The sequence below is a fragment of the Cydia fagiglandana genome, chromosome Z (genome assembly GCF_963556715.1).
Source record: "Cydia fagiglandana chromosome Z, ilCydFagi1.1, whole genome shotgun sequence".
In the NCBI taxonomy this organism is placed as follows: Eukaryota; Metazoa; Arthropoda; class Insecta; order Lepidoptera; family Tortricidae; genus Cydia; species Cydia fagiglandana.
The window spans coordinates 25,334,322-25,348,275 of record NC_085959.1 but is presented as its reverse complement, the minus strand read 5'-3'; the positions used below and the strand labels follow the sequence as shown (position 1 = coordinate 25,348,275).

The 13,954-nt window shown below is 39.2% G+C and overlaps 3 protein-coding genes across 3 annotated transcripts; 2 read left to right on the top strand and 1 right to left on the bottom strand.

Annotated features, from left to right (window-relative positions):
- Positions 1-336: 336 nt before the first annotated feature.
- Positions 337-2,328, top strand: LOC134678211 (RCC1 domain-containing protein 1-like). Its single transcript, XM_063536680.1, has 2 exons — positions 337-950; positions 1,795-2,328. Exons 1-2 carry the CDS (start codon positions 352-354, stop codon positions 2,288-2,290), a joined length of 1,095 nt encoding a protein of 364 aa, XP_063392750.1. The 5' UTR covers positions 337-351; the 3' UTR covers positions 2,291-2,328.
- A 2,308-nt stretch (positions 2,329-4,636) lies between these two features.
- Positions 4,637-7,495, top strand: LOC134679453 (protein arginine N-methyltransferase 9-like). Its single transcript, XM_063538366.1, has one exon. The coding sequence runs from the start codon at positions 4,828-4,830 to the stop codon at positions 7,015-7,017; it is 2,190 nt and encodes a 729-aa protein (XP_063394436.1). The 5' UTR covers positions 4,637-4,827; the 3' UTR covers positions 7,018-7,495.
- A 1,898-nt stretch (positions 7,496-9,393) lies between these two features.
- LOC134679461 (large ribosomal subunit protein uL10) lies at positions 9,394-12,184 on the bottom strand. The gene is made up of 7 exons (XM_063538382.1): positions 12,096-12,184; positions 11,842-11,931; positions 11,525-11,761; positions 11,283-11,439; positions 10,858-10,982; positions 10,357-10,593; positions 9,394-9,655 (listed from the first exon to the last, which is right to left on the bottom strand). The coding sequence occupies exons 2-7, from the start codon at positions 11,893-11,895 to the stop codon at positions 9,512-9,514; spliced, it is 954 nt and encodes a 317-aa protein (XP_063394452.1). The 5' UTR covers positions 11,896-11,931; positions 12,096-12,184; the 3' UTR covers positions 9,394-9,511.
- Positions 12,185-13,954: the final 1,770 nt, after the last annotated feature.

Genomic DNA, 13,954 nt, shown 5'->3' with positions numbered 1-13,954 from the left:
TACAGATAGTAAAATTTAAATAAGCATCATATATTATATGTGGTTAATCGTGACAAGAGATGGCAGCTCTAGAGACATCAGACATGTTGCATGGTCTATGGAGCCTTCTTAAAAACCCCGCTCCACACTCGTGCGCGAATCGCGGCTTCGCACCACGATCTGCAGAGCCCATAAGGAAGGATGAAATTCGTCCCCATGAGTCCCATGAGGTTCCCACAGATAAGACGGCAGCTGTCAAAATGACATTCTCATTCCCAGTGAACAGTGAATTACCAGTGAATACCTTGTGAATATCGCTACCTACCGCTTTTGTTATTGTTTACTTTATTTTAAGCTGCAAATAAAATAACTATGTACGTTGTAAGTGGGGCAAATTTACATGGCCAGTGGTTTGGTGCGATTCCTGTGTTAGATGTATTTCAACACGTATGCCTACAAAACCATGATGATGATATTGATATAGGAGAAATCAAATTAATTCACATCTGCTGGTCATACAATCTGTTTCAAGATAAAAATAAATTTTACTTATCCGGATCATTTAATGGAAAAAACAAAAAGTTCATTAAGCTGCCTTTACCAACAAAACTTGTATGTAACAAATTATTGTTATGTGGAAATGACTACAGTTTATTTCTATTTGATATAGAGTTGCATACAATGTGGGTAATCAGTCTGGAAAATACAGAGAATGTCAAGAAAATAAATATGAAGACAGAAATTCCAAGTACAGTTAAACGGTTGAAAGAAGATGATGCTATTGTTAAAGTTTGTACTTCAAACTTTAATTTAATTTGTTTAACAGCAAAAGGAACTGTTTATAGCGGACTACTGCCTGGACCCTTAGATGTCTCCAACTGCTTAGGCAAAGTTTGTGATGTTCAATGTGGATATGAGCACTATCTTCTGCTTACTGATAAAGGCAAAGTGTATTCATGGGGAAATGGAAGGTGATTAGTATATTTAGTATTTTAGATCATGCTACATTCAGACAAACTATAGCTGGTCAAGCAAATCGTGTCAGTAAAAAAAGGCGCGAAATTCAAATTTTATATGAGACGATATCCCTTCGTGCCTACATTTTACAAATTTGCCGCCTTTTTCTACTGACAAGATCTGCTTGACCAGCTATAGTTTGTCTGAATGTAGCGTGATCTAAAATACTACAATAAATAAACATGTGTGTTGCATATTTTCTGGTATGTCTACAAAGCTATATGCACCAATATATTTTAATTTAAATGTATGAGAAGTGGCCTGTTCCTAAAATTATTATAGTTTCTATCAGTGGCGGATTTGCAGTCTATGCCGCCCTAGGCCCCAAGCCTTGTAGCCGCCCCTTTCTTAGCATCAGCAGCACCCATCATATTGACTACTTTTAGATCAGGCAACTAAAAGATATATTATAGAGGGAAATGCTTGGGACACATTTTTTATTTAGTAACTTTTTTGGAACTATACGTCCTTGTGACATGATCATAGGAATATACTCGTAGGTTTTACGAAAAAAATAAGCAAACACTTATTAGTTTTAAGTGACAGTTTTACCAATAATTTAAAGCAAAGTTAACCAACTTCACTGCCGCCACTGGTTTCTATCTTTGTACAGTCGACGTCAAAGAGATCTTTACGACTAACGTTACAAAAAATTATTTACACGACTTTATTGTCATAGCATTTAGGTCGTGTAAACATTTTTTTGTTACTTTGGCTGTAAATTTCTCTTTGTCGACTGTACAGCATAATTATTATTATTTGTTGGACCCTGTTTTTAAATGCAATTTTTTTTTTCAGGAGGCTACAGCTGGGCCATGGTGATCTTAACAATATTGACTATCCCAAAGATGTAGAAGCTCTCAGTGGTATTAACATAAGTAAGATAAGTGCTGGAGGTTGGCACTCTCTAGCATTAAGTGAATCAGGAGACCTATACGCTTGGGGATGGAATGAAACTGGACAGTTAGGAATAAAAGAGACAGAGCAAGTTGACAATGACCAAATAAAAGTCCACCAAAGTGGCCTCAATAGCTACAGTCAGCCCACATTAGTGGACATATTTGATAAAAATGGTGATATATGTGAGACTAATGTAAAATACATATCATGTGGTAATCTACATTCTGCAATTATATTAGAAGACAATACTGTGTGGACAGCAGGCTGTAATAAATATGGACAATTAGGATTTGCAATAGAAACCACAAAAAGGCAACATTATTTCAAAATGGCACATCAATGCTTAGAAAATTCCTTGATAAAATGTGGGCCTTGGGTGACTGTTATTTACTAACTGTAAGTTAACAAAATGTATTTTAGGGTGGCATTCCACCTGTCCAATGTCTTTGTCCAATCTGTATTTTGTCTCACATTTTGCTTAATGAGAGATAGAGATGCAATGACATTGGACCAAGATATTGAACAGATGAAATACCATCCTTATGCAATTTCGAACTTTTATACATCTTATGGCTAGACTATGCCATATCAATATTTACAAATTCTCATTCATGGTGTATTATTGTTTGTCCTTGTCACAGCCTCACATTTGATTTGTTCCCCACCGTTAATTTAGTATGGATTATGGTGGGCAACAAATTAATCCGACCAATCAGTGTCGCATTGCGTATGATTTGTCCCTCACGGAGGCATGCGTATAACGCCAAGCGCGCACCACGATTTTAATTTTTGCGACACGATTTTAGAATCGCGCTGTAATTTATCGCAGAAAATTCACTGCGATGAAAAAGTCGACGATTTGTTCATTCTCGACATGGATGTCGTACCAGTCGCTTGTCGTGAAACAATATGCAATCGCTGTATGACTGAGTATTTATACCACAAAGGTGATCTCCTTCTATTTCTATAATTAAACGGTCAACATCTAGCGTCTCATCTTGTAACTCCATTGGAGAAGCAGGTTCCGATATGTTGACGCTTGGAGAGCGAAATGCCGACTGAGGTCCCGGCTGCGATTTTATTATCGCAGTGCGCGCGGGGCCATACAGCTTCGTATGCTGCAATTCACTTTGCGACAATCGCGTCGCGCGCTGTCACGGAAAAATGTAACAAATCACAATTTTAAAATCGCTGCGATTTTTTTGTCGCATATGCGCGCACCGCCATATAAACCCATACGTTACATTTCTGCGACTAAATTATCGCGCGACAAAAAATCGTGGTGCGCGCTTGGCTTAACACTGGTTCCCCACCAATTTTGGTGGCTAGCCATAAGCTGCGCGTGGCGCTGTCGGCACCTAGCGGGTCTAGCCTTTAGCAATGGCCATCCGATTGAGCCGATAGCCGCGTTTAATTTATTTTATGATTTGTACTCTTAGGAATTTTAGAAGGCTAAAATTCCTGACATGTCAGGAAAATTCCTGTCATCTGGTAACCCTATTCGCGGTAAGCCCCCTCCAGACTATGCGCGTGAATCGCGGGCGAAGCTGCGAACGCGAGTGTGGAGTCGATTTCGCTGTCTGCGAAAATCGACACCACACTCGCGTTCGCGGCTTCGCGTCGCGATTCGCGCACGAGTCTGGAGGGGGCTGTAGACTCACGGAACATCGTTAACCCATTCGCCGCCAGCAATTTGAAGACAATGAAGCTCTTTTATCAATTTACAGCGGTATACCGCAATTTCATCAAATGAAATTGGCGTCCCCCTCTAAATTGAAAAAAATGCCCCAGAACGAAAATACTGGCGTCACAAATTGGTATGCTTGCGTCCGCACCTCATTTTATCGGTAATTATAAAGGTTAACTGGAAGAAATCCCTTAAAGGGATAAGTTCGCCTTTGTACTGCCTATCCTGTACCATAAATTTGTGTTTTGTACAATAAAGAGTTTATACATATACATAAGATATACATACATACATTTTTTTTTTCCCTAGCCTATTTTGGTGTCCCACTGCTGGGCAAAGGCCTCCCCTCGTTTTCTCCACTCGACCCTGTCATCACTCATCGGCATTTTCCCACCATTTGGGGTAGAATGCGTCCAAGTCAAAGAATATAATACTCACTAGGGTGCGTATATTATTATATCTATGACATGTGCTTCCTGCCCATTCTAATGGCTCTTCTACACGATGGGCCAACGCCAGCCACTCCAAGGGACGCAGCCATGCGGTAGAATGAGATAGCAATATCACTTGCTCCCTCTAACGCATAAATGCGTCCCTTGGAGTGGCCGGCGTTACCCATCGTGTAGAGAAGCCATAACCTACGGTGCACAAACTTGGTCATAACCTCGTCGTAACTGAGGCTCTAAAATCGAAACTCAAGGTTTGCCAGCGTGCGATGGAGCGTAGTATATTTATGTTATTGTTGTTCGCAGAACTGATCGGGTCAGAAACACGGAACTACGCTCCAGAACTAGAGTTGTAGATGTAGGCGTCAAGACCGCTAAGCTTAAAGTGGGACTGGGCTGGACATGTCTGCCGCATGCACCCAGAAAGGTGGGCCAAAATGGTTACTGAGTGGGACCCAGGAACACAATACATACATTATTGCGGTTGAATTCGGCGAGCCAAATTGGCGTTTGCGTCCGAACGTCCTGATTCGATCGGGCAATTTAATCAGATTTGCTAAAAATTGACTAGTCTGGATAGGTCTTAATTATTAAAATATTTACCATAACCTCAATTCAATTTGACATTTGATCGTTTATTTACACTACAGTAATTTATAATAATTCTGCAATTATATTTATATTTGCTATTTACTCGTGTGAGAATTAGTCATTGACTGACGATATGACTTGACTGTAATTCAACTGTGTTTTACCATTCTTGTTGGATTAAGTGGAAAGAAAATCGCTAATCCAAACATGGGAGACATAGCAAGATCCTACATTACCATGTCCAGGCAACTCTCATCTCATGGTCGTTATGATAAGGCGTTCGAACTGTACGTTCTGGCATTTAATAGATATCCTAGTATCAAAACCATGTTCGAGTCAGAATTTCGGATTGTACTGAACAGGGTAAATGAGACATTAGCCAGTCTTGGTAAACTTGACGAAGTATTTGCAAACTTTGGCATTGCCATGAATATTTTTCCTGAAAATATTTATCTCCTAAATGACATTGGAAAATTCCTGTACAAATTCGAATATTACACTGTGGCATGGTGTCATTTTCAGAATGCTTTAAAGATTGATTCTGGATTTGTTGATGCTGAAAGAAACCTAAATTCTGTTAAAAACCTAATGGTTGAAAGATGGCACTTCAGAATGCTTAATGATAAAATTCGGAATGAGGCATATCATGCAGCCATCCAAGAGACAGTTATACCCGCTCAGGACAGTGTGCTTGATATTGGTACTGGATCCGGGCTGCTAGCCCTCTACGCCAATGAGTGCATTCCTTTAGCCATAACTGCCTGTGAAGGATCCCATGTTATGGCAAATCTTGCTCAAGTTATTATGGAAGAAAACCAAGCCCAGGAAGTGGTAATAATCAATAAAATGTCTACAGATATGGATTCCAGCGAAATTGGAGGGAGGAGGTCTTTGTTAGTAACAGAGGTGTTTGACTCTGGATTGCTCGGTGAACATGTGTTACAATCTTTATCTCATGCCTGGAATAATCTGATAGCTGATTCAGGAAAAGTAATTCCTCACAGTGCAGAATTCTTTGTAATGGGTGCCAAGTGTGACCATCTCTACATGAAATACCAATTGAGGCAATCAGCTAAAAGTTTGCTGAAAATCCCAAAAATGGCTGTACATACGTTGACATTTGGTGATACTTATGATTGTACAGATATGTCTATGTATAAAGATGTTAAATATATGACAGAAGCACATTCACTGTTAAAAATAGATTTTAATAATCCTGATGACATACAGCAAGTGCTCCAGCAGCGAGAGCCTGTGTCGGTGCCTCTGACGGCCACACAGACTGGTGAAATCAACATCATCATTGGCTGGTTTAACTTGCACTTGACTAAGAACATTATCATTACTACAAATCCAAAATCAGAGAACAGAGCAAATGCTTGGCAACAAGCAGTCTTTTTGGATTTTGTTTCTCATCATATTGAACAAAATGAAATCCTTGAAACCCAGTTCTTAATAAATGAAGGTAAAATGACTTTACTGTCTGATAACCTGGATCATGTTACAAGAGTTTCACCAGAAACACTCAGATTTTTGAATGATATAGAGTACACTAAGAAAATAAAAGATTGTATCGCTATGGCCTGTGTTTATTTTGGGCAGTTAATAGATATTTCACAGATTGATGTTGCAGACTTGTGCCCCTTTCCTCTGTTTGGCTTGTTAATGTTGCAGCGTGGTGCAAGATCCTTGGTCTGTTGTGCAAAATCTCTAAGTGATAAGAAGTTTTTCAAGAAAGTATTCAAGGCTAACAAGATACCACAATCTAAAGTAAAATTCTTACTGGAAGGTGAATTGACTATTGTTTCTTTTGCCAAAGAGAAGTATCATGCAATATTTTGCAATGTTTTTGAACTATGTGGTGACATAGATTTAAACCGACAAGAATTAGCTTATCACCTTAAAGAAAACAATCTGCACCGTGCAGGTCTGTTCATACCGGCCACAGTGCAGCTGATGGGGCAGCTGGTGGACAGTCCCTGGCTGGACAGGCAGAACAGAGTTTATGACGAAAATGTTAGTAATTATAAAATTGCAATGCATGTCAACAAGTTCCAAGTATCACAGAACTATTGTCTTGACTTGACAACTATGGATTTTACTGTACTGTCAGCTCCTGTGATTTTAGCGACATTTACTAATACAATGGTGTCAGGTGTGGTCAGTGTTCCCATTGTAAATGATGGCAATGCTAATGCAATATTGTGTTGGTATAGTATAGTGCTAGTGAAGGACATGGGAGAGATACAAACTAACAGGAGTGACAGTTTCATAGAAAGTATGGCATTTCTAGCTGACCCCACATTACCCACGCTCCGAGGTGGGTCAGCTAATATTTTGCGATGTGTTGACTGTAATGGATCATTTAAACTGATGATTGATATAGATACTACTTAAAATTGTTTTTATGTATGTGATAATGGGTATCATCATCACTCGTCTAATTATGTAGTTAAAGTATAGTAGCGAAATAACGTAAAAGTAGTTACAGATACTATCTGTAACTACCCTTTACCAGGCTAAAGGTTTATTTCCCAAAAACGGCACTTCAAACATGTGTTCTATTTTCGATGAGTAAGACTGACATTCGATTGTCATTTAGTTCATCAACATTTTGCGTTTACTGAACTGTGACGCGGTGGACAAAGTTATGTTTAAGGGCAAAGTTTTATACTTTTACGGCAGGTGTTCTAATAGGTATTCTTCACTCGTTCTAGTTTGTTATTTATAAGATATCATTTTCCCAATTTCCAAGTTTAGAATCCCCTTGGTTTAGCTAAAAAAAAATGTGTTTTTTGTACTTTGCTAAATTAGTAGTTACATGCACCTATCTAATAGTAATTCATTTTCCAAAAAAATAAAGGTTCTCGCTTGTTCAAAAATTTAGTTTTGTTGGCTTACCTTTTTTTAATCCTAAACTATAGATGGTCAAGCAAATCTTGTAAGAAAAAGGCGCGAAATTCAAATTTTCTATGAGACGATATCCCTTCGCGCCTACAATTTTCAAATTTGCCGCCGACAAGATCTGCTTGACCAACTTTATTAATGATAAGATTGTTTATTTTTCCTTTTGCAATAAACTTTCGGAGGTGAAAGTTAGTCAGAAATAAGTTTTATATTTTTTTGTGACATCCTTCCAACTCACCGAAAAACAGACCGGTCTTAGGGTGGTATTCCACCTATCCAGTTTCTTTGTCGAAAGTGTATTGATCCATGTGTATCCAAGAGAGTGAGACGCACTTATGTTGTACAGGTGGAATACAACCCTTTACCGGATATACCTAACTCGACGGTCAGAAAGCTGAGTCTTGAAGTTGCGCGCGAAAACGTAACTTATCCTAGACCGCCTGGTTATGCTTCAAGTGCAATAAGGAAGTTTCCATCTGATATTTCAACGAAATTCTGATCCCTTATTGCAGATGAAACATTAAGGCCCTTCCCTGATAGAAAGCCACATTTAATTTATTAACCCTACTTCAGTGGCGTAGCGTGAACCAATCTATAGTTCGTTTTTTTAGCATTAGTAATAAGTAGGGATGTACCGACTAGTCGCAGACTAGTCGGGAAAGCCGACTATCCGGCCACATTTGTAGTCGGCGACTAGTCGGCAAAAATGGCCGATTAGTCGGCACTTTATTAGTGAAGGAAAAACAGAAAAAAAAAAATCGACAGTCAATATTTACCATATGTTTTATGTTTATTTTACTAAAATACATATTCAGGGTACATACGAAAACTTTTGTTCATATAATTGACTGTTTGATCGTTATCGTATGTTGGTGGGCTGGTGTTTTCCTCTACAGGTTGATCTCAACTGATCCTCGTTTAATTTCATGTGCAAGTTCTATAGTGTTTTTTTTTAAATTATTATTCAGTTTTTTTTATGGTGGAGCCATGAAGAGCTATTAATGTTACGGGCACGTTGCTCGTAAAGACGCTGACCACAGGGGATAGGTTCTTAACTGGCGACTACGTACGGGGAATAGAGCCTTGGAAATACCTCCTACAAGCTGTACAGTGTACTGACGGTCTGCTCAGGATTGCAAAATAAAAGAACTAAAGACAGAAATTGAACGAGGATTCTTGTGATAGGTCTTTGAACCTGTAGAGAACACCTTTTAGCCAAGCTAAATTATGATGAATAGCGCAGCCAAAGGAGCAAAACTATTGTTTTTCATCTGAACTTATACGAAACTAATGATCTGGCCGACTAATCGGCCATTCGAGCGCCGATTAGTCGGCCAAATCAATAGTCGGTACATCACTAGTAATAAGGTAATTTACTATCTTCATGTCTTTTAATTGAAAAACACATTTTAAAAATAAGTTTCGGCAAATATGTAACAATTATGAATGTAATACGATTATTTATATTCTTCTGCTTTCAAAAAGTTCTTTCTAATGCTAAAAAACGAACTATAGCAGTGGGCAAAAACCACATCAGCGAGACTTTTTGTGTTTAGGTACTCGTAATAAAGAGGTTTGCTTTGCGAGAGCCCCCCCAAGTGCTAATGCCGAGGGCGAAGGGCCCATTCGCCGACGCCTAGCTACGCACTACATTCATACTATAAAACTATACTGGGCAAAAATTTTAAAATGTTGGAAGTCCTATATGTATGCATTATAGCAAGTTGTCGGCTGAATGGTGTTAGTGTGGTCATTACACATTTAATTCCTTATATTTTTACAATGTTTGACATACGATTAAATAAATAAATAGAAAGTTGTTATTTGTAAGAATTTGTTAGGGGAAGCAAGAAAATAAAAACAGAGTTTTCCATAGTGGCTTTATTTACACAAATGAGAGATGTGTCAGCCGCCATTTGGGTGCCTAACCCGGCGGCGTTGACTTTCTACAAGTGTGCAAATGAGCACAAGAGCCCTAAGCGGACTAGTCGAAGAGGCCGAAGCCCATGTCGTCGTCGCTCTCGGGCTCCTCCTCTTCGACCTTCTTCTCCTCGGCCTTGGGCGCAGCGCCCGCGGCCGCAGCGGCCGGAGCGACGGCAGCTGCTGCTGCTACGAACTTAGAGGGATCCTGAAACATTCAAAGCATTTATTATTTATTCAATAAGAATGCAATAACAACTGATATTAGCGAGCCAAATTAGAATTATTTTAAGGCTTCAGTTAAGTGTCACTACTTAACAGAAGCCTTATAACAATTCTTATTTAGCTTGAGACTTTTATGTCATATATTTCATAGAAGTTTGATGTTTAACATAACACTGACGACACTGCATATGCACACAGTATCAAAATCGTTGCAGACTTTTCTTGGTCTAACTGACCATAGTTATGCAGAAAACGACCATAGCTACTGAGTTAGGGTGCAAGTCACTGACAAAAATAAAAAGTTGGTCACTTTCTACAGACCTATGGTCAACTATAGTAGGTTTATTTGTATATAAACACTGTTACAGTATTAATTAGAAAGGTAAAACATCTATAAAGATTGAGAAAGGGTCATGGTTTTTGCCATTGTAATAGAAAAATTTGTTCCTGCAAAATGCCAGTGCAATGTCTATTAAGATTTCATCACACTAGGATAAATTTGAAGGAAATCATGTAGTCTGAAAGCGAAGCCAAAGAGTTAAGTTTAACAATTCCTTGGTATTAGAACAGACAAATGAATAACTTTGAAAATCAATGCTAAACTTGATCTACAACAAAGTAGTTTGCTTAGAAGATAAAGGATATATGTAGTCTCCTACTTAAAAGAAGCAAATCTAGGCTCACCTTGATGAATTCCTTGATAGTTGTAGCCTCTTTGAAGTCGACTTCAGTGACAGCAGCAATAGCCAGCAGGTTCTTGAATCCGTTGGCAATGGAGTGTGGTGCAGAGGCGATAGTTGGGTAGCCAATGGATAGAGACAGAGAGGCTACATTAGCAACACCCTCCAGGAATCTGGCACGGAGGTCCTCTGGCTTGATGTCAAGAATGGCTGGTGTGAAAATGGTACCCGAATCATACACCTGAAATGAGATTTCTATTAAGCAGACTGCATCTGAACACACTCATGTCAGAGAAATCAAAAGAAAGAAAATTTTAATGAACATATTCACTCTAATTACATGTGGATATGCAATAATTGTGTGCATATGACTTGGAAAATCTTTTACAGAAATGGATTAGTCAACAGAGTCAAATGCAAAATGCTTTACCAAAGACAAATTCCAGACTGTCATTAAGATACAAACTGGACTCAATGCTTTGGGTGATTCTACATAAAAAGTTACCTGTTTCACTACAAGACCATATGAGAATGGAGAGATGTTCAGCATGTTGAGCAGTGTGGCTTCGGACGCGCCCACCTTGTCACCAGGCTTCAGAATATGCACATCATTGATGATTTCAATAGTACCTGTAACATTCATATACACATCAGTAACACACTAACATTGATTATCAAAATAATCATAGTGATGGAAAGTAGAACATGTGCTACTTACTACTTACACCATTGTGATGCAACATTACTTTGTTGTATAAATTAGGTATGTATCTTCAAAATGCCAGTGCAATTTTTAAATACAATAATCACACTAGGATAAATTTGAAAAATTTACTGTAGTCTGAAAGCGAAGCCAGAGAGTAAATATTAATCTCTCAGGTATTAGGACAGACATTAACCAACACTCATAAACAATTAATATATTCTCACCCTTCGAAATCTTGGTAGGAATGGAAAGGGCCTGGAAGAAAGATGTCTTTTCGGGCCCAAGACCAGTGTTGTGTGCTGGGACAATAACGGAAAGCGGAGCGATAGCACCAGGACGAGCCAGGGCACGCACTTTGTTCTCCAACAGCTTCTCACGCACCTTTTACAAACAAAAAAATATAATTACAGTAGTGTAAAATTCACGGCTTTAACACAAATGAGAATGTCAGATGCAGGTGAGTTACCTCGACGAGGTCCCCGCGGGTGAACACGAAGCCCACGTTGCCCTTGATGTGCGGCAGCAGCTTCTCCAGCGCCGGGTTGTTCTCCAGGTGTCCGCGGATGGCCTTGCGCATCATGGTGTTCTTGCCCATCAGCACGATGCTATGTCCACGCAGGGACATACGGATTTGCTGCATCTGCTTTGAGCCCACATTGTCGGCACCCACTATGAAACATTTTGGGTACTCGTCCAAGAGTTGCTGCAAACAATATGTAGCATTAAATACCAGCTCGCATAGCATAATAACTTTTGCCTCATGTACGATAATAATATACTTACGACAATCTTCACGAAATAGTTGGACTTCCAGGTAGCTTTGTCCTCCCTACCCATCTTGAAGTGTGTAGGGACTTCGAAGAAATTTAAGGACTGAAAAGGTTATAAGACGATTAAACGTGAGCCTGGTGATTGTACTGCATACAAACAAAATATCACTGTTAATAGGTTTCTTATAATAAAGATATTGTATAAGAAGTCGTAAATTGCACAAACTCAATGGATTAGTAAGAAAAGTTACGATTAATTTCACTCACCAAAACAACTAACGCACGTACTACGTGCGAGACAAAATTGAAATGGCTGATACACAAACTTTTTTTATTGACGTTCGTAAAATGTTGCCATATAAATACTAACAGTCGAACCGACGGCACTGCTCAAGTAGCGATGTTACGATTCGACTTCACAAATCGGTTCAAACCGATTTAGGTCTGAAGTCGACTAAATCGACTTGAGTGTTCCGTAAATCGACTTAAGATACGTTCACCCGCTCTAAGCGCACCCTTTCCGATTTGTTGCTGCGTCACTTTCGTTTGACATATTGAGGCACAAAAGGTACACGAATCGACTTCAAATCACGAAGAAAAATGTTGCCATGCACATTGCCGCCATTATTGAGTCGAGTCAAGTCGAAACTTGGTATCTACAGGTAAAGTAAAATGAAACTTTTTGTTCAAGTAGTAACGTTCAATTTCGCATGGGCTTAAAGAGATCGATTTGGCGATATACTTGGATCGGTTTGTTAGTTTTGCGCCGCGTCGATTTGCTAACTGAACGAATTCGTGGCAATGACTCACGGAATCGCACGAGAACGCACGCTCTTTTTCCTGCTTGCTCGTATAATGCTTTCCCGTTTTATCTTTAGCAATTATGAAATGAAATTTTGATCTACCGCGCAACGGAAAGTAAAAAAACATTACAAAAGTTTTAAGTCAATGTTTTTGCTGTCGTGTTATTCTAAGGATTCTAAGGGTCGAACAATCCGTAAAATTGACAATTCGATTTTTTGAACTGAACACCAAGCGACTACGGAGCTGTTTAAACCACTGATAATTAAAAACTAGAAGTTAAATCGACTTGGCCAAATCGGTTTGCAAACCGATTTGGGTTTAAATCGGAGTCGACTTATTCGGTTTGAAATTTTTTCGATTTGACCCATCACTATGCTCAAGTGCTCAAACTTGGCCAAAACTTGGCTCAAACCCTATTATAAAATATAGTTGGTCAAGCAGATCTTGTCAGTAAAAACAGGCGGCAAATTTGAAAAATGTAGACGCGAAGGGATATCGTCTCATAGATAATTAGAATTTCGCGCCTTTTTCTACAATCAATGATTCTTTTTTCTTTTTCATTCAAATATATACGGTATGTAAACTAACGAAAATCCTTTACTCAAACCTGTTAATGTGTAGGTCACACTAAGCAACTTTTACTATGGCACCGACCCCTAAATCGCGAAAAAAAAATTAGGTCGTTTCATACATTTTGCTGATCTAGCATTGAAATTTTCTATGGGAGAGTCAATTTTTTTTTTTGCGATTTCGGGGTTGGTGCCATAGTGAAAGTTGCTCAGTGTGACCCATTCATTAACGGGCTTGAGTAAATGTTTTTCGTTGATTTACATACTGTAGATGGTCAAGCAAATCTTGTCAGTAGAAAAAGGCGCGAAATTCAAATTTTCTATGGGACGATATCCCGTCGCGCCTACATTTTTCAAATTTGCCGCCTTTTTCTACTGACAAGATCTGCTTGACCAAGTATACTTAACTTACAACACAAAAAACTGTACAATACTCTTTGATCCCTTCGCGCCTACGTATTTTAAATTTGCCGCTCTTTTTTACTGAAGGAAATGACTTGACAGACTTTAATTTCTAAACGGGTTGCATTTCCTGCGCATTTTTATCGTATTCTACAAGCTGCCTAGGCCAAAAGCCCCCTCCAGACTATGCGCGTGAATCGCGGGCGAAGCCGCTAACGCGAGTGTGGAGTCGATTTCGTTGTCTGCGAAAATCGACGCCACACACGCGTTCGCGGCTTCGCGCCGCGATTCGCGCACGAGTGTGGAGAAGGCTAAAGAATATAAAGTAGCTAACACACTATTCGCACCGCA